This window comes from Scyliorhinus torazame, chromosome 10 (genome assembly GCF_047496885.1).
Source record: "Scyliorhinus torazame isolate Kashiwa2021f chromosome 10, sScyTor2.1, whole genome shotgun sequence".
Classification (NCBI taxonomy): domain Eukaryota; kingdom Metazoa; phylum Chordata; class Chondrichthyes; order Carcharhiniformes; family Scyliorhinidae; genus Scyliorhinus; species Scyliorhinus torazame.
In genome coordinates this window covers 155253821-155274318 of record NC_092716.1, presented here as the reverse complement: position 1 = coordinate 155274318, position 20498 = coordinate 155253821, and the positions used below count along the sequence as shown (strand labels likewise).

Here is a 20498-nt window from a genome sequence, read left to right as displayed (position 1 = left end):
CCCTCCACCGATGGCATCATAATCACATTGAGGAGCCTCCACACATTAGTGTTTAGCTGCCTGCTCTTTACAAATCCCGTCTTGTCCTCATGGATCACCCCCGGGACACCGTCCTCAATTCTCATAGCCAGCACTTTTGCCAGCAACTTAGCACCCACATTGAGGAGCGAGATCGGTCTATACGACCCACATTGCAGTGGGTCCTTGTCCCGCTTCAGGATCAGAGATATCAGCGTCCCGGACATCGTCGGGGGCAGGGTCCCCCCTCCTTTGCCTCATTAAAAGTCCTCACTAGCAACGGGCCTAGCAGGTCCACATATTTCCTATAAAACTCGACCGGGAATCCATCTGGCCCCTGGGCCTTCCCCGCCTGCATGTTCCCCAATCCTTTAACCAGCTCCTCCAACCCAATTGGCGCCCCTAAACCAGCCACCTCCTGCTCCTCCACCCTCGGGAACCTCAGTTGATCCAAAAATCGTTGCATCCCCTCTTCCCCCGCTGGGGGCTCAGATCTGTACAGCTCCTCAAAGAAGTCCTTGAATACCTCATTCACTCTCACCGCACCGTATTCCCCCCGCTATCCTTAACTCCACCTGCCTCCCTCGCTGCCTCCCTCTTACGAAGCTGGTGTGCCAGCATCCGGCTCGCCTTCTCCCCATACTCGTACATCGCCCCCTGTGCTTTCCTCCACTGTGCCTCTGCTTTCCCTGTGGTCAACAGGTCGAAATCCGTCTGGAGGCTCCGCCGCTCCCTGAGTAGTCCCTCCTCGGGGGCCTCTGCATATCTCCTGTCCACCCTCAAGATCTCCCCCACTAACCTCTCCCTCTCCCTGCCCTCTCTCTTCTCCCTGTGGGCCCTGGAGATTAACTCTCCCCTGACCACCGCCTTCAACGCCTCCCAGACTACCCCCACCTGCACCTTTCCGTTGTCATTGGCCTCCAAATAGCTCTCAATGCACCCCCGCACACCTCCTCATCCGGCAATAATCCCACATCAAGACGCCACAACCTTCTCTTCTCCTAACTCCAGCTCCACCCAGTGCGGGGCGTGGTCTGAGATGGCTATGGCCGAATACTCCGTTCCCTCCACTTTCGGGATTGGCGCCCTACTCAAAACAAAAAAATCTATCCGGGAGTAGACTCTATGTACATGGGAAAATAATGAGAATTCCCTGGCCAGGGGCCTGACAAACCTCCATGGATCCACTCCCCCCATCTGGTCCATAAACCCCCTAAGCATCTTGGACCTAGAGCGATCCAATGCTGGATCCAGCACAGTGTTGAAATCCCCCCCATTATCAAGCTGCCTACCTCCAGGTCCGGAATCCAATCCAGCATGCACTTCATAAAACCGGCATCATCCCAGTTCGGGGCGTATATGTTTACCAGTACCACCCGCACCCCCTGCAACCTACCGCTCACCATCACATATCGACCTCCCATTATCCACTGCAATATTCTTTGCCTCAAACGACACCCGCTTCCCCACCAGCATTGCAACCCCTCTGTTCCTCGCATCCAGCCCTGAATGGAATACCTGTCCTACCCATCCCTTTCTCAGCTTGACCTGATCTGACACCTTCAAATGTGTCTCCTTAAGCATGACCACGTCTGCCTTCAGTCCCTTTAAGTGCGCGAACACCCGGGCCCTCTTAACCGGCCCATTCAGGCCCCTCACATTCCAAGTTATCAGCCGGATTGGGGGGCTGCTCACCCCCCCCCCCCCCTGCCGACTAGCCATCTCCTTTTCTAGGCCAGTCACGTGCCCACGCCTCCTGCACCCTCCAGTCCTCCAGACGGCGGACCCCTGCCCCGACCACCTCTCCTACTTCCAATTCCCCTTTAGCCAATGCAGCAGCAACCCTATACCCCCCTCTCCCCGCTAGATCCACATCTAGCTCTTTTGCTCCCCCCATAACACTCCCGAAAGTCAGCTGACTCCTGCTGACCCCAGCCTCTCCCGCCATTCCATCGACCCCCCCCAGTGTGGGAATCCCCCCTCCCCCTCCTCCCTGGCAGTCAGTGTGCGCTCCTCTCCAGTACCGCCCCCCGCCCCCTCCGACCCCCACCCCCGTCCTTCCAGAGCGCGGGAAAAAGCCAGCGCTTTCCTGAGCCAGCAACGCCCCCTCTGGTGCAGCTCCTTTTGCAGCCTTACCTCATCCCCATCCCCGGGCCTCCACTCCCCCTCTTCCCTCGTGGGGGTCTGCCCCTCCAACACCGACGCCCACACTCTCCCCACCAAATCCCTTCATCCATCCCCATCCAGCACCCAACCAAGGGAACATTCCCTAAGCATAGTTAAAACCATATATACAGCAAACATCCCCCCCACAACAAACCCTCAATTTGATTCCAACTTTTCAGTCTGTATAAAGCTCCAAGCCTCATCAGGCGTTTCGAAATAGTGGTGCCGATCCTGGAACGTGACCCACAATCGCGCTGGCTGCAGCATACCGAACTTCACCCCCTTCCGATGGAGCACCGCCGTAGCCCGATTAAAGCCGGCTCTCTTTTTTGGCCACCTCTGCACTCCAGTCCTGGTAGATTCGGATCTCCGTGTTCTCCACCTGCTGCTCCGCTCTTTCTTGGCCCATCTCAAGACACACTCTGTGTCCATAAAGCAGTGAAACCTCACCACTACAGCCTTTGGCGGCTCGTTGGCCTTGGGTCTCCTTGCTAGGACCCGGTGAGCCCCATCTAGCTCCAGGGGCCTCGGGAAGGCTCCCGCACCCATTAGCGAATTGAGCATCGTGCTCACATATGCCCCGGCATCGGGCCCCTCCACTCCTTCAGGGAGACCCAGAATCCGAAGATTCTTCCTCCTCGACCGGTTCTCCAGGTCCTCAAAACTTTCCGCCCACCTCTTGTGCAGCGCCTCGTGTGCCTCCACCTTCACCGCCAGGCCCAAGATCTCGTCCTTGTTCTCCGAGGCTTTTTGCCGCACCTCTCGGATCGCCGCCCCTTGGGCCTTCTGGGTCTCCATTAGCTTCTCAATCGCCGCCTTCATTGGCGCCAGCATTTCGGTTTTCAGCTCCTCAAAGCAGCGTTTAAGAAACTCCTGCTGCTCCTGCAACCACTGCGCCCACGCTGCTTGGTCTCCACCCGCCGCCATCTTGCGTTTTCTCCCTCCCACTTTTTGCTGCTCCAAGATCCCTTTTTTCACCGCTCCACTCCTGGTCCAATCCATATACTGTCAGGGGAACCTTGCTGTCACCTTCCCACACTGGAAGCCATGGAACAAGTGCCGTTGGGGCCACTCTAGAGAGCCCAAAAGTCCGTTCCCGGCTGGAGCTGCCGAACGTGCGACCTATGTAGGCATGGCCGCAACCCGAGGTCCTCTCCAAAGTACTTGAGCGCACTGTAGCCTCCAAAATCCAGACCACCAGCTCCTGACACATCGCCCCCTCCCCTCAGACCACACCAGCTCCTATCCCATCACCACCTCCCCTCAGACCACACCAGCTCCGATCCCATCACCCCCTCCTCTCAGACCACACCAGCTCCTGACCCATCGCCCCCTCCCCTCAGACCACACCAGCTCATATCCCATCACCCCCTCCTCTCAGACCACACCAGCTCCTATCCCATCACCCCCTCCCCTCAGACCACACCAGCTCCTATCCCATCACCCCCTCCTCTCAGACCACCGGCTCCTTACCCATCACCCAGTCCCCTCAGACCACCGACTCCTGACCCATCACCCAGTCCTCGCAGTCCACTAGCACCTGACCCATCACCCGGTACTCTCAGGCTGCAGCTCCTGACCCATTACCCGGTTCTCTCAGGCCACCGGCTCCTGACCCATCACCCGGTTCTCTCAGGCCACCGGCTCCTGACCCATCACCCGGTTCTCTCAGGCCACCTGCTCCTGACCCATCACCCGGTTCTCTCAGGCCACCAGCTCCTGACCCATCACCCGGTTCTCTCAGGCCACCGGCTCTTGACCCATCACCCGGTTCTCTCAGGCACCGGCTCCTGACCCATCACCCGGTTCTCTCAGGCCACCGGCTCCTGACCCATCACCCGGTTCTCTCAGGGACCGGCTCCTGACCCATCACCCGGTTCTCTCAGGCACCGGCTCCTGACCCATCACCCGGTTCTCTCAGGCACCGGCTCCTGACCCATCACCCGGTTCTCTCAGGTCACCGGCTCCTGACCCATCACCCGGTTCTCTCGGGCACCGGCTCCTGACCCATCACCCGGTTCTCTCAGGCACCGACTCCTTACCCAGCACCCGGTTCTCTCAGGCCACCGGCTTCTTCCCAGCACCAGGTTCTCTCAGGCCACTCCGACTCCTAACCCATTACCCAGTCCTCTCAGACCACACTGGGCCCTAGCTAAGTCTTGATTTAAAAATTCTTATCCAGATTTTAAAATTTCTTCGCGGAATCACTTATAGATCATAGATCGATACAGCGCAGTACAGGCCCTTCGGCCCACGATGTTGCACCAAAACAAAAGCCAACTAACCTACACTATGCCATTATCATCCTTATGCTTATCCAATAAACTTTTAAATGCCCTCAATGTTGGCGAGTTCACTACTGTTGCAGGTAGGGCATTCCACGGCCTCACCACTCTGTGTAAAGAACCTACCTCTGACCTCTGTCCTATATCTATTACCCCTCAGTTTAAAGCTATGTCCCCTCGTGCTAGCCATTTCCATCCGCGGGAGAAGGCTCTCACTGTCCATCCGATCTAACCCCCTGATCATTTTGTATGCCTCTATTAAATCTCCTCTTAACCTTCTTCTCTCTAACGAAAACAACCTCAAGTCCATCAGCCTTTCCTCATAAGATTTTCCCTCCATACCCGGCAGCATCCTGGTAAATCTCCTCTGCACCCGCTCCAAAGCTTCCACGTCCTTCCTATAATGCGGTGACCAGAACTGTACGCAATACTCCAAATGCGGCCGTACCAGAGTTTTGTACAGCTGCAACATGACCTCATGACTCCGGAACTCAATCCCTCTACCAATAAAGGCCAACACTCCATAGGCCTTCTTCACAACCCTATCAACCTGGGTGGCAACTTTCAGGGATCTATGTACCTGGACACCTAGATCCCTCTGCTCATTCACACTTCCAAGAACTTTACCATTAGCCAAATATTCCGCATTCCTGTTATTCCTTCCAAAGTGAATCACCTTACACTTCTCTACATTAAACTCCATTTGCCACCTCTCAGCACAGCTCTGCAGCTTATCTATGTCCCTCTGTAACCTGCTACATCCTTCCACACTATCGACAACACCACCGACTTTAGTATCGTCTGCAAATTTACTCACCCACCCTTCTGCGCCCTCCTCTAGGTCATTGATAAAAATGACAAACAGCAACGGCCCCAGAACAGATCCTTGTGGTACGCCACTTGTAACTGAACTCCATTCTGAACATTTCCCATCAACCACCACCCTCTGTCTTCTTTCAGCTAGCCAATTTCTGATCCATATCTCTAAATCACCCTCAATCCCCAGCCTCCGTATTTTCTGCAATAGCCTACCATGGGGAACCTTATCAAACGCTTTACTGAAATCCATATACACCACATCAACTGCTCTACCCTCGTCTACCTGCTCAGTCACCTTCTCAAAGAACTCGATAAGGTTTGTGAGGTATGACCTACCCTTCACAAAGCCATGCTGACTATCCCTGATCATATTATTCCTATCCAGATGATTATAAATCTTGTCTCTTATAATCCCCTCCAAGACTTTACCCACAACAGACGTGAGGATCACCGGTCTATAGTTGCCGGGGTTGTCTCTACGCCCCTTCTTGAACAAAGGGACCACATTTGCTATCCTCCAGTCCTCTGGCACTATTCCTGTAGCCAATGATGACATAAAAATCAAAGCCAAAGGCCCAGCAATCTCTTCCCTGGCTTCCCAGAGAATCCTAGGATAAATCCCATCAGGCCCCGGGGACTTATCTATTTTCAGCCTGTCCAGAATTGCCAACACCTCTTCCCTTCGTACCTCAATGCCACCTATTCTAATAGCCTGGGTCTCAGCATTCTCCTCCACAACATTATCTTTTTCCTGAGTGAATACTGACGAAAAATATTCATTTAGTATCTCGCCTATCTCTTCAGACTCCACACACAACTTCCCATCCCTGTCCTTGACTGGTCCTACTCTTACCCTAGTCATTCTTTCCACCCTCTCCAGTAGTCTTCTCCACCCTCTCCCTTACCCAGGAGTAGTCTTCTCCACCCTCTCCTTTACCTCTCACCTCCCCCAGCTTCACAACCAAAAATATCTGAGCTCCTCCAATTCTGGTATGTTGAACCATCCGATTTTAATCACTCCATCAGTGGTGGTCATCTTTTCAGCTCCCAAGACTCAAAAGCTCTGGAATTCGCTCCCCAAACTTTTCCACCTTCTTTCCTCTTTTAAAGCACCATTTAAAACCTACCTCTTCGGCCAAGCCTTTGGTCATCCATCCCAATATCGCCTTTTATGCCTCTTATTAAGTCATCTCAGTGATGCTCTATGTAATTTCTTTCTATGATGAAGGTGCTGTATAAATACAGCTCGTCCTGGTTTACAAAACGTGCTCTGGAATCACGTTTCTTTAACCAAAAGGGGCATCATCAGTGCCTCCATTTTCTGTTTAGCGATCAAGAGTGAGGACCCTGGCTAAGGTTTTCTCCCCTCTATAGCACAGCTGTACACAAACTAACTGTATTGCCCCTATAGCTGTCCAGGTTCAAGTCAGATAACATCACATCAATCAAGAACAGAATGACATCTTCCAAGCCACACTGCATGATGTTACACAATTATACAGAGTTCTCAGCGTAACTCTTCAAATACTAAGCCATGCTTATTTTGGGCAGAGTTGTCACTGTCTTGGTAACCTTTCCTTTTTTTTTGCTCACAGAGCAGTTTTGAGAACTAGCAGAACTTTAGGATGTGGTTTAATGGAACTCCGCCTCTTTCCGTTAGTCTATGGTTCAATTCACCTCGAAAGCATCACTTCCGCCCACTGTACAAACCCAGTGTTCACCATAATGCAGGTTCTTATATTTCATAGCTGATGTGGGGCACAGTTTTATTCACAGCACAACACAGTGAATATGGAACACAGTGTAAGATGGGGTGTTTCATATTCACTATGTACTGACATTATATAAAATTAATTGTGGTCTACATTTCCTACATGACAACAGTATATACACTTCAAAGTACTTTATTGGCTGGAAAACGCATTGGGAAGTCCTGAGGTCATGGAAGGCAATGCATAAATGCAAATCTTTTTACTTGCAAATAAAACATAGCTAATATGGGACACATTATTTTATAAAAGCAAATTACTGCGGATGCTGGAATTTGAAACGAAAGAGAAAATGCTGGAAAATCTCAGCAGGTCTGGGATCTTTTGATCGCTTTGCTGAGCATCTTCGGTCTCTGCGCATTCAGGACCCCGACCTTCCTGTTGCTTGCCATTTTAACAAACGACCCTGCTCCCATGCCCAAATGTCTGTTCTTGGCCTGCTGCAATGTTCCAGTGAAGCTCAAAGCAAATTGGAGGAACAACTCATCTTCCGGTTAGGCACGCTTCAGCCTTCCGGTCTCAACATCAAATTCAACAACTTCAGATGATCAGCTCTACCCCACCTCGACCCATTTGTTTTCATTCCATTTCATTTTAACTGTCTTTTACCATTTCTTTCTTTCTTAATATATATTTAATTTCCCCCCCCCCAATCTTATTCACCTTTCACCTCTTTGCTTCCCCCTTCCCCCCCCCCCATCTACAGTTCATCCTTTGATGTTAGCTTCCCTGCTGTTTGACCTTTCACATCTTTTGTCCTCTCCGCCTCTTTCCCATGGTTTCTGTGGCTATTAGCAGCCTGTTTCCCTGGGTTTCTGTGGCTATGACTCATCTTTCATTCTCACTCCACAGTATAAATATTTCCCACTTTCTCTGTCTGTTAGCTTTGACAAAGAGTCATTGGACTCAAAACATTATTTTATACACTTCCAACATGGCTCAGGTTATGGACAGGAAATCTAGGACACATGTTGTCTGCAATATATTCAACAATCATACATGTACACACTCTCCCTCCCAACTGTTGCCATTGTGTATTCCCAAGTTTGTGTTAAAATTAGGGGTAGAGTGGTGTTGGCCATTCCCTTAAGCTGCCCGAGAGCCATCTGGTCCAGTGTGTGCCTGTGGTGATCAATAACTAACTTTGTAATTCTGATGAGTAGAGCCCCTAATGATCTGAGCATGATCATGATAACTTTGCACATACCCCTGCGTGCTTCTCAATCTCTGTTCTAGAACCGACAAAGGGACAGGCCATATTAGACTTTGTAATGAGCAACAAGCCAGTTGTACTAACAGGCTAATGATGTATGAACATTTATTGATCAGCAATCAAAATCTGATCCAATTCAATATTTAGTTAAGGCCGATTTCAATGGGGTGAGTCAGACAGGCAACAGTCCAGAATAAACTGGGCACACCTGTCAATGGGTAAAGCATCACAAGATCAATGGGAGGTGTTCAAGAATTGAAATGCTTTCAGAACCAGCTTGTAAAAGGGTCAAGAGTTCTATTTGCCAAAAAAATTAGCAATGAATGACTAAAGAGCTAAGTGACAACATAAAATTAAAAGAAAAAGCATACAAGAATGCAAAAAATAGCACAGCTCCTGGTATATGGGAAAGGTGCAAAGAACAGCAAAGAGTGACATTACAGCCAGCAAAAACTACAAAAAGGGTGTATGAAAAGAAACTTATAAGGAATAGCAAAATAAACAACAAATCTTTACAATTATATTATTCGGAAAAGAGGCATTAAGAGCAATGTGGCCCTGTCCTGATTATAATTTCCTAACGTTCTCCTGATTCAGTAGCTGTTCTTTTAGATGGGAAAGTTTCACACTGCACTTTGCTATTGAAGAAAGGTGAGAAACCAGGGAATTATGGACCAGTTAGCCTACCATTTGCTGTTGGGAAGTTGCTAGAATCTAAAAGGATAGAGCGCGAGGGGATAGCTTGAAAATGTTCAACTAGTCAAAAAGAGCCAGCAAGGATTTAAGGTCAAGTCCTGTCTGGTGAACCTGACTGAATGTTTTGAAGATCTACAAATGGGTAAATTCATGCTGCAGGTGTACAAAGCCTTGGTTAGATTTATCTGGAGTACTGGGCAGTTCTGGGCATCACACCTTAGGAAGGATAGATTAGCCTTGGAAGAACTACTACCAGATTAGAATGACATCCACACTACAAAGTTAAATTAGGAGGAAAGAGAGTACACAATCTAGGGTCGCAGCTCCTGGAACTTAGAAAGTTAAATGTGATTTGATCAACTTATTTGAGAACCTATCAGGGTAAATAGAAAATATTTCTGCTGCTTGAGGAGCTGGACTAAAACGGAGGGTGAGGCCTTTCAGGAGCAAATTTAGACAACACTTCTATATGCAAAGGGTGGTAGAAGCTTATCTTTCCACAAACGGCAGTTGATGCCAGATCAATTACTGATCTTAAATCTGACATTGCTGGATTTCTGTTAACCCGAGGTATTAATGGAAAAGGGGCAAAGGTGAGAAGGTGGAGCTATGTCACATGTCAGCCATGATCTCCATGAATGGTGAAACAGATGCAGGAAGCGAAATGATCTATTCATGTTCCACTGTCCCTTTTTCAGATGAACTGAGCTTGGTGAAACAAGATCAAATGTAACTTGTTAAGTGGCTCTATTTCATTGACAGTAAGTAAATATATGGAACAATCAAAGCAAATTCCATTTAACTCCTACTTCTCTCCTCCAAAAACGAGAACACGGGCCTCAACCACAGTTTGCATTAACACCTGACTGCCCAGTTGTGCCTTTGTCCTCTGCTCAATGTGTTCCCAATGGAGGGTGAAGGGTATGGTTAATGCGGACTGCCTCATCAGCAATCAGCTCGCACATCCATAAATAAAATAAAACCAGCCATCTGGCCTCCTCCACATTCTGGGCTGTGCATTGAAGGAAAACATCTGCAGCTGCCTCAAAGTGAACGGGGGCTATCCTAACAGGCCAGAAATTAGACAACTGGAGCAATGATAAGTTGGAGTGTTCCACAAACTGGCCTGTCTTGCTTTGATACACATCTCAAATTCATTTTGTTTTAAATGCTTACAAATAATTTAATTCTAAAATTCTTTCTGTTAAGAAAAATATAATTTTGAAATCGTACTACGATGGGGAGTTAATAGTGAATAATAAGGAAATGACCAATGAAATGAACAAACATTTTGCTTCGGACTTCACTATGGAAGATATAAAAGACATTCCATAACAGCTGGAAATCAAGAGGGGAAGGGAGAGGGTAAAATAACAATCACTCGGGAAGTGGCACTGAGCAAACTGATGGAGCTGCGGGCTGACAAGTCTCCAGGCCCCGATGGACCTCATTCTAGGGCCTTAAAAGAAGTGGCGAATAAGTTAGTAGATGCGTTGGTGTTAATTTTTCAAAATTCCCTCGGTTCTAGAAAGGTTCCAGCCAACTGGAAAGTAGAAAATGTGACCCCTCTATTCAAGAAGGGAGGGAAGCAAAAAACAGGAAACTTATTGGGTGAGTTAGCTTGACATCTGTCATGGGAAGGAGCTAAAATCTATCATTAAGGAGGTTATAGCTGTGCATGTAGAGAAACTCAAGGTAATCAGGAAAAGAGTCGCTAAGGTTTTATGAAAGGAAAATCATGTTTAACCAATTTATTGGAGTTATTTGATGGAGTAACATGCACTATAGACAATGAGGAGCCTATAATGCCCTGTACTTGGATTTCCAGAAGGCATTTGATAAGGTACCACATCAAGGGTTACTGCGGAAAATAAAAGCTCATGGGGCGCATAGATAGAAGATTGGCAGATAGAAAACAAAGTATGCATAAATGGGTCTTTTTCTGATTGGCAAGATGTGCCGAGTGGCAAGGTGTGACGAGTGGGAGTCCCACAGGGGTCTGTGCGGGGTGTCAAACATTTTACAATTTATATCAATGACTTAGATGACATGGTGGTTAAATTTGCAGATGACACACAGATAGGAAAGTATGTTGTGGCAAGGACAAAAAAAAAAAAAGAGGTCGCAGATAGAGAGATAGATTGAGTGGGTGGCAAAATCTGGCAGATGAGAGTATAATGTGGGAAAATGTGATTTTCTTCACTTGGGCAGAAGAATAAAAAGGCAAGAGTATTTCTTAAACTGAGAAAGGTTATAGAATTCCAAGGTGCAGAGGGATCTAGATGTTCTAGTGCATGAGTCATAAAAGGTTGTTATGCTGGCACAGCAGGTAATTAAGGCTAATGGGTTGCTCTTCTTTATTACAAGAGGAATTGAACATCCTCTATATCGGAGAGACCAAACGCAAACTGGGTGATCGTTTTGCTGAGCACCTTCGGTCTGTGCGCATTCAGGACCCCGACTTTCCTGTTGCTTGCCATTTTAACAAAGGACCCTGCTCTCATGCCCACATGTCTGTCCATGGCCTGCTAAAATGTTCCAGTGAAGCTCAACGGAAACTGGAGGAACAGCATCTCAGCTTCCGGTTAGGCACACTACAGCCTTCCGGTCTCAACATCGAATTCAACAACTTCAGCTGATTAGATCTACCCTACCTCGACCCATTTGTTTTCATCCAATTTTATTTTCACTGTTTTTTACCATTTCTTTCTCTCGTCTTTTTCTTTATATATATTCAACCCCCCCCCCCCATCTTATCCACCTTTTGATACTCTTTCTCCCATTTGCTTTCCCCCTTCCTCGCCCCCCCACATCTACATCTGTCACAGTTTACACTCTGATGTTAGTTTCTCTGCTGTTTGACCTTTCACACCTTTAGTTCTCTCTGGGGACTGCCATTAGCACCCTTTCCCTTTGGTTTCTGTGGCTATTTACACCCCGTTTCCCTGGGTTTCTGTGGCTATGACTCATCTTTCATTCTCACTCCACAGTATAAATGTTTCCCACTTTCTCTGTCTTAAGCTTTGACAAAGGGTCATCTGGACTCGAAACGTTATCTCTTTTCTTTCCCTACAGATGCTGAGATTTTCCAGCATTTTCTTTTTGGTTTCAGATTCCAGCATCCGCAGTAATTTTTTCAAATATAAATTTAGAGTACCTAACTATATATTTTTTCCAATGAAGCGGCAATTTAGGGTGGCCAACCCACCTAACCTGCACATCTTTGGGTTGTGGGGGTGAAGCCCACACAGACATGGGGACAATGTGCAAACTCCACACTGACAGTGACCCAGGGCCGGGATTCGAACATGCCGCCCTGGTAATTTGCCTTTATAAAAGTAAGAACGTTATGTTTCAGTTTTACGGGACATTGGTGAGACCACATCTGGAGTACTGTGTGATGTTTTAGTCTCCTTATTTAAGGAAGGGTAAGAATGAATTTGAGGGGATTCAGAGGTTTACTCGAATGAAAGAAAGGTTGGACCGGCTGGGCTTGTTTACACTGGAGTTTAGAAGAATGAGGGGTGACTCGATTAAAGTCAAGAAGATTCTGAATGGTCCTGAGGGTGCACGTGGAAAGGATGTTTCCTCTGTGGTTGACTACAGAACTGGGGGGGGGCACTGTTTTAAAATTAGGGATTGTCCGTTTAGGACGGAGGTGAGGAGAATTTTCTCTCTGGGGGTTGCTGGTCTGTGGAATTCACTTCATTAGACAGCGGTGGAAGTTGGATATATTTATTGAATATATTTAAGGCTGAGTTAGATACATTCTGATTGACGAGGGAGTCAAAAAGACAAGGCAGTGAGGTTGAGGCCACAATCTGATCAGTCACAATTTTCTCAAAAGCTCAAGGGGCTGAATAGTCTACTCCTGCTCCTAATTGACATGGTTGGGTATATGTTCATTTAATCACACCCTTGGCTGCTGCAGCCCCACTCTATTGGTGGGAGGACACAATTCAAGGTTTTGATAAATGAAGATTTTATAACAGAATTATAAAATGAGAAAATGTAAACTTTAGAACAGGGATTGAATTACAATATCTTCATTTAAACAACACCAGGGGTCCTTCAATCCCATATGGTTAAAGACTGCACTCAATATTTGAATCTCCATGCTTCAGAAATTCAGCATAATACATCAGCATATATTTGACATGCTCCATTTTAGGTATTAGGAATATAGGACTAGGCTATTCAGCCCTTTGAGCTTCCTCCACCATTCAATAAGATCATGGGTTGCACCCCAACACTACTTTGCCCTCCATAATCCTCGACTCCCTTGTCTCGTCTTTTGCCATTTCACACTTTCATGTTGAAAACAAAGGTAGTTTTAAGGGATTTATATTTGTATTGGTAAACATTAGAAATAAGATAGAGCTTTAAGTGGGTTTAATTTAATGTTTCTGTGCCTGGAAGGGTAAAACCTATAGTTGGAATCATGCTGGACAAAGGTGTTTCTGTGCAAGGGGGTTGGTTAAGTTCCAACTCAGTTTCTATTTTGCGTAGAGGGTGCTACGGTGTGAAGAACAGATAAAAGGAGTAAGCATATGGGTGCTGCTGAGCAATTGGGGCCTTGTAAGGTAGAAAAGTTTTTAAATTTTAGCTGAATTTGTGGGCAGTTGGAGACAGGATCTTGGGGAGTGAACATGTCTCAACTCTGCCAGAAGACTGGACAGGACGGAAGCTGCAAAGAGGCAGGCTTCCTTAAGTACAAATTACAGTTAAGAAGACAGACGCTGTTGACAGTTGCAAAGGAAACAAATCAGCAGACGCCGATATTCTATGAGTGTATTAAGGGGACGAGGATAACCAGGGAATGTATGGAGCTCATTTGGGACCAAGAGGGCAATCTGTATGTGAGTGGAGAACATTGGTACGGTGTTGAACGAGTACTTCACATCTGTCTTCACTCGGGAGAAGGACGAAGTAGGTACAGAATTCGGGGAAAGGGACCATGAGGTTCTTGAATAGTTTGACATAGGGAGTGAGGTATTGGCAGGCTTAAAAGTGGACAAATATCCAGGTACAGATGAGCTGTATCCCAAGCTGCTGTGGAAGGCAAGGGAGGAAATTACAGGGGCTCTGACTCAAATTATTGCTTTCTCTCTGACCACAGGACAGGTGCCAGAGGATTGGAGGACAGCTAACGGTTCCCCTTTTCAGGAAGAGTGCTAGAGATAAACCAGGGAATTACAGACCAGTGAGTCTCACATCAGTGGTAGGGAAACTAATTTCTGAATGAGAGAATTAATCTCCACTTGGAGAGGCACAGGATGATCAGGGATAGTCATCATTCATGTACATTTAGTGTAGTTTTGTTGGTGCAGACTCAAAGAGACTGTTCTGTACTGTATAACTCTATGAAGTAACCAGGGAAGAGGGCTGAAGAGAACAGAGAGCGTTATTGTTCAGAACAATTCAAGGAAGAGGAAACAAGGTGTTCTGATTTAGAAAGACATTTGTAGTAACTAGACTTAAAGTAGAACAACAGACTTCAGAGGTAGATGAAACATCTGATGTCAGTTAATACAGTCTGGGAATTGAGAGTTAAAGCAATTGTGAGCAGTTTGCAAAACGATCAAGACAAAGAAATCCTAAAGAGGTTCGCTGCCAAAGCGGAGCGGAAGCTTTGTTTAAAAGTATCATTTGGAAAGACGGGTTTGGATTTCGGAATGCAAACCGCTAAGGGAAAGCATTATTACGAGAGGAGATTTTAAAGTGCCCTTTTGGGAGTGGAGTTTGGAAACTGTCAAGTGACATTCATCTGAGAGGATTTGGAGGAAACATCCACAAACATTCACTTGGGGTTCAGAGTGTATTTGCCAATCACTTTGTGTGCTTAAAAGGGACTTTATGTTAATGAGACCATTGCAGATTAAGATGTACTTTTTAAATCAGTGTTAATCCTAAAACCTGTCTCTAATTGTGAAGATATGGGGAGAGTAAAGGAGCGTTGCTTGATAATCCAATTTTTCCATGGTCAATAACATTTTTGTGTTGTTAAAACTAATAGCTGTCTTGTGACACTGTTCTTCCAGATTATATTTTTTTTTAATGAAAGTTAGTATTGAGTTCATTCTGGAATCTTCCCTTCCAGTCATATCAACTGGGATCATAGCACATGGCCCTCAGTATCATATGTCCCACTGTTAAGAAAGCAATCTCCATCATAATAACATGGTCCACTTCTATTACAAGTTAGCAGTTCAGATACTCCAGCTCCCTCAAGATCTGCCAATATTACATTGCCACAGAGTCTCTACAGCCCTAGTACAGAGTCGGTATTCCAACTTCTGCCGGCCTGCCTGGTTGCTCTCTTCTGATGTATGTTTTTAAAAACTCTTTCTTGCCCCTCAATCAGGTTATGCTCTAAAGAGGTTAAAGGAATTGAATTAGTTGAAGACTGGCATGGTCAAAAAGGATGATTGCAAATGCTGCAGCCTTTTCTTTTGCACTCATGTGCTGGGCTCCACCGGCATGGAGGATGGGAATATCATTGGAGCCTCTACCTCCTGTAAGATGCTTGGTTCATGATTTGATGTACCATGGTTTCAAACGTTCTCCTGATCTATTGGTTGTGGGATTGTTTAGCTCAGTCTGTGGCATGTTGCTTTTGTGATTTAGCATGCATGCTGGCCTGTGAAGTACCCGCAACAGGTTGGCACAATATTTTCAACTGCCTCTGGCATGCTCTTCTACACTTCCTTAGTGCTGCCAGCCGTCAAGAGCATGCACAGATTCTCCACTTCCTTTCATCGTAAACCTTGCTCACCATCTTGCTTTGAGTAAAACTAATATTGTGAAAGCAGTATATACAATAAAAGTCACATATCCTTTTCAACGAATAATGGACAAAGTTGTAAAATACAATCTCCAAAAGCATCAATAGAAATTCCAGAAAATCACCTGTAGGAGCTCTAATGTTTAGGAAATAACACGTGTCCTGACTCACCCTATGCATAATGCACAATTTTGTGCAACATTCGCATTACACTTGGCAGGTTGCACGTTATATGGCTTGGCGTTTCTATTGTTAAAAAACAGCATATGCTCCAACTCCCCGAGAGCAATGCGGCAGAAACCCTGATGGTTATATATAAAAATTATTGCTCGTGGGCAATTTTCAATAACTGAATTTTCTAACAACCAAATTAAGCTTTTAAAACAAGACAAATTTCCATAATAATATGATTAAATTTGTCTGCTGAATTGTCTTTCACATCTTTAATTCAAGTTTTAATTGCAAGGCACCTGCAAGACAGACTGGCTTTACAAAACCTGAAACTTTGATCATATATTTTGACCTGGAACAATTGAAGGGATAAAACCTATACATTTGTACATTGAGCATTTGCAGCATCATACTGGCAAAGAAAAGGGTATTGGAGAAAAAGATGAAAATTAAGGAATGGATTTGCGGTGGGGGGGGCAAGAAAAAAGAAAAAGATCTGCAACTTACTAAAAAGAGAATACAAGATATTACTTTCCACGGCAGCCGAACATTGTCAAAATACTGAACATTTCAGTGCAATAATCTGAAACGAATGAGCACATTCCAAGCTGTAAAGAATGTTGACCTAAAATCAATTAGACCGATTGCTCGGATCTTCATCTTAACAGTTAAAAAGAGACTGAAAGCCAGGCGGCCCTGTTTATCGGCCCCAATCTCGATTTCAAGAATGCAAGCCAATTATTCTCTGAAACCTGAAAGCAACAACTCCAACACACCCCACCATATATCTCAGAACGACGCATTGTGGACTACAGCATATGAATGACTTACCAGGAGCAGCACCACTGGAGAACTGCTGTTATAGCCAGGTAGAGAAACGGCATATCTGGCCCAGGGCTTTACTCATCATACTTCACAAAACACAGTGTTGATGCCATACAGATCTTTAGAAAAGGCAGGAAGTCAGTTGATTCCAGCTCGAGTGCTTCCGGTCTGAAGGCTGAAAAATAGACCAGAATTCTATATTTTTCCAGGTTCATGGAATCATAGAGTAGAGAAGGCAGCCATTCAGCTCATTGTGCCTTTTCTACAATGAAACAATTTGTATTTATATTAGTATCTTTAATTTAGTCACAAGGCGCTTCACAGCAATGGTATAAAACAACATTTGACCCGAAGCCACATGAAGCATTCGGGCAGATAGTTAAAAACTTGGACAAAGAGGTAGGTTTTAAGGAGCTTCTTAAAAGAGTAGGCAGAGGTAGAGACGGAACAGAGTAGGGAGGGATTCCAGAACTTAATACCTCGGCAGCTAAAGACATGTCCACTGCGAGTGGAGCCATTAAAATAGTGATGTTCAAGAGGCCAGAATTCAATATGTGCAGATATCTCGGATGGCTGTGAAGCTGGATGAGATTATACAGATGGGAAGGAGTAAGTCTGTGGAGGATTTGAAAACAATAATGTGACTTTTCAAGACGTTGTTTAACCAGGGACAAACGTAGGTCAGAAGCGCAAGAAAAGTTATTAAATTAGTCTCTCTACCCCCCGTTTTCCCCATAGGTGCTGTAAATTTTTCAAATATCCGTTTCCCTTTTGGAAGATACAACTGAATCCTCTTTCACCAGACTTCCAGGCAATGCATTTGGGATCATAACTTGCTGCACAAAACAATTCTCTTCAACTACTCACTGTTTCTCTCCTCCCATCTCCAGAACCTCTCAACTAGCCTCCCTGGCTCAAACCTATGGTTCCCCCTAATCGGCATCTCCCCTGACCCAACCCCCAGCTTCAAGTGCTGCCTTAACTGCCTCCAAATCTTGTGTTGCCACCACCACCGGAACCCCAGAGTACTTGCCTGGGGCCATCAGGAGCAGCACAGTTACTAACGCCCTCAACCCCGACCCCCTACACAGATCCTCCTCCATTCTTACCCACTGGGACTCCGCCACCCCTCTCCCTCCAACCCAACTGCTCACGTTTTCGGACAATAGGAATATATAATAAATTTGGGATGCCCAACTCCCTGCCTATTGCGCTCTCTGCAGGACCACCTTCCTAACCTGGTTACCTCTCCCCCCAATAAGCGATGTGATCGACTTGTCCACTTCCTTAAAAAATGCCTTCGGCAAAAAGACCAGCAGGCACTGAAATAGAAACAGAAATCGCAGCAACACATTCATTGTAATCGCCTGCACCTGACCTGCCAGTGACAGGAGGCTATCCCACCTTGCCAAAACTGCTTTCACCCTCCCCACCAAGCTAGTAACATTGTACCTAGGGAGCCACCCCCCACTCCCACGCCACCTGCACCCACAAATACATGGTGGATAGACGCCCTGTAAAATGGGAGCTCTCCCATTCCCGCTGTAGCCATCTCAAATGGCCACCTGCAAAAGACCATGGGAATTATGGCCAACCCAGGACTCGGACAGATACAGAGCCTATGTGTATCTGAAACACAGGTAATCAGGCCTGATCGAAACCCCCATTTGTTTGCATTTCAATGGCCCATTTTCCCAGGACAATAGAACTCCAATCAAGCAACCGGTACAGCCACAGACTGATCGGCGCCACTACCTTTACTCAGAAGGCCCAACTGCCAAGGTCAATGACCACTAAGAACCCACCCAGCTACCAAGGTACCCACCCCTTTATTGGCCGAAATCGAAGACAGTGATCATAGCCCTGTCGAACTATTGGGTCCAAGGTTAAGGACCGCCCCAAAGAGCGCAAAATCCCAGAGGGATAAAAGAGAGCACAGCCATATGTTCTGTCTCTTTTGGATCCGGCCTGTGCCAGCCCAATTGCAGCAGGAACAGCCAGCTAAGTTCAAGACCAACAATCGCTATCTGACGGATGAGCCCAACAGAGACAGAGCCACTTTCTTCGAACCAGCCAAGTGAAATCCAGATAAAGGCCTTATCCATTTGCACAGTGCCGGTCGCCCTGAAGTATAGGTTATTGTAGCTGATAGGTGTCGTTTAATTCGTAGTAGATATTGTGTTTGCAGGTCGAGGTAACTCTTGTGTATGTAAATAAACCATCTTTTGAACTAACTAACTGGTTGTGTGGTCATTTGATCGATATAAGGGAAGGCTTGCGGTTCACCAACATCATTAAGATTAGCAACAGTATTGGCGACGCTGTTGGGATCAAAACGGGCAACACCGCCTGGGACACCACAAAATATTCACTCTTTTCCAGGTTTAATTTCTATCCTGAAAAAGATCCAAAACTTCAAAGAAGTTCCATTATGTTCCCCATCGATGCACTTGGCTCTGGTATATATAATAAATTGTCTGCGTACAGGGGCACCCTATGTTCCACCCCACTATTCCCTTCCACGGTCCCGATCTCCTTAAAGCAACGGCCAGAAGCTCAATCACTAATGCAAATAACAGAGGGGACATAGGACACCCCTGCCTGGTACTCGGTGCAGAGCAAAGTATCCCGAGTTCATGTTGTTTGTATGGACACTCGCCATTGGTTCCTTATATAATAGCTGTGCCCACTCCGTAAACCGCAGCCTGATCCCAAACCTCTCAAGAACCCCAATCAAATACCCCCATTCTACTCGATCAAACGTCTTTTCCGCGTCCAGCACAACCACCACCTCCGTCTCCTTTCCCTCAGCCGGTGTCATGATTACATTTAATAACCTTCCAGTATTTGAGAATAGCTGTCTTCCTTTCACAAACCCCATCTGGTCCTCCCCTATTAACTTCGGGGGCCACCCCTCCAACCTAGCCGCTAGTACCTTTGCATCAACATTCAGTAGGGATATTGGCCTGTACATCCCACACTCCGTCGGGTCCGTATCTTTTTTTAACAAGGAGATTGAAGCCTTCTCCAATATTTGTGACAGCACCCGTTCCCCAGCGCCTCCTCAAACATTCTCACCATCAGCGGCTCCAATTTGTTCTTAAATTTCTTGCAATATCCAGTGGGAACCTATCTGACCATGCCACCTTCCCTGATTGCAACCTCCCAATTGCCTCCTTTACCTCCTGTTCCCACACCGACCTCTCCAATGTGGCCCAGTCTTCCTCCTCCAGCCTTGAATGCTCCAATCCGTCCAGGAACTCTCGCATCCCCTGATCCTCCCCCGGTGGTCCCGGCCGATACAAATTTTCATAGAACTCCTCAAACACCTTATTAATCTGGTCCGCGCCCACCACCAATTTCCCCAGCCTATCCCGCACCTGGACAATTTCCCTCTCCGCTGTCTCTCTCCGAAGTTGGCTTGCCTTCTCCCCATACTCACAAATTGCTCCCCTCGCCCGCCTTAGTTAGCAAACCACCTTCCCCGTTGTCAACCGATCAAAGCTAGCCTGTAGCTTCCTCCTTCTGTCCAAGTGCTGGATCTGCATCCCTGCGAACCTCCTGTCCACCTCCAACATCTCATCTACCAGCCTTTGACTCTCTTCCCTCTCCTCTTTATCCACCTTGGCCTTAAACGATATCACCTTCCCGCCTCACTACCGCATTCAGGGCCTCCCATACTACCGCCTGCGATATTTCCCCTGTACAGTTAAAGCTCATGTATTCCTCAATCACTCTCCTGAACTTCTCAT

At 46.6% G+C, this 20498-nt stretch overlaps 1 protein-coding gene across 3 annotated transcripts in view; it reads right to left on the bottom strand.

Moving 5' to 3' along the window:
• Positions 1–17372, bottom strand: part of traf6 (TNF receptor-associated factor 6) — a 77759-nt gene extending 60387 nt beyond the window's left edge. For 2 of the 3 annotated variants that reach the window (XM_072518853.1, XM_072518854.1), the window contains exons 1-2: positions 17226–17372; positions 16753–16921 (exon numbers count right to left, since the gene is read on the bottom strand). Coding sequence is in view for 1 of the 3 variants with exons in the window: in XM_072518854.1 (XP_072374955.1) it covers positions 16753–16805 (53 nt within the window). In the remaining 2 variants the exon portion in view is untranslated. The remainder of the gene's footprint in view (positions 1–16752; positions 16922–17225) is intronic. The other variant, XM_072518852.1, reaches the window with a different exon arrangement.
• Positions 17373–20498: the final 3126 nt, after the last annotated feature.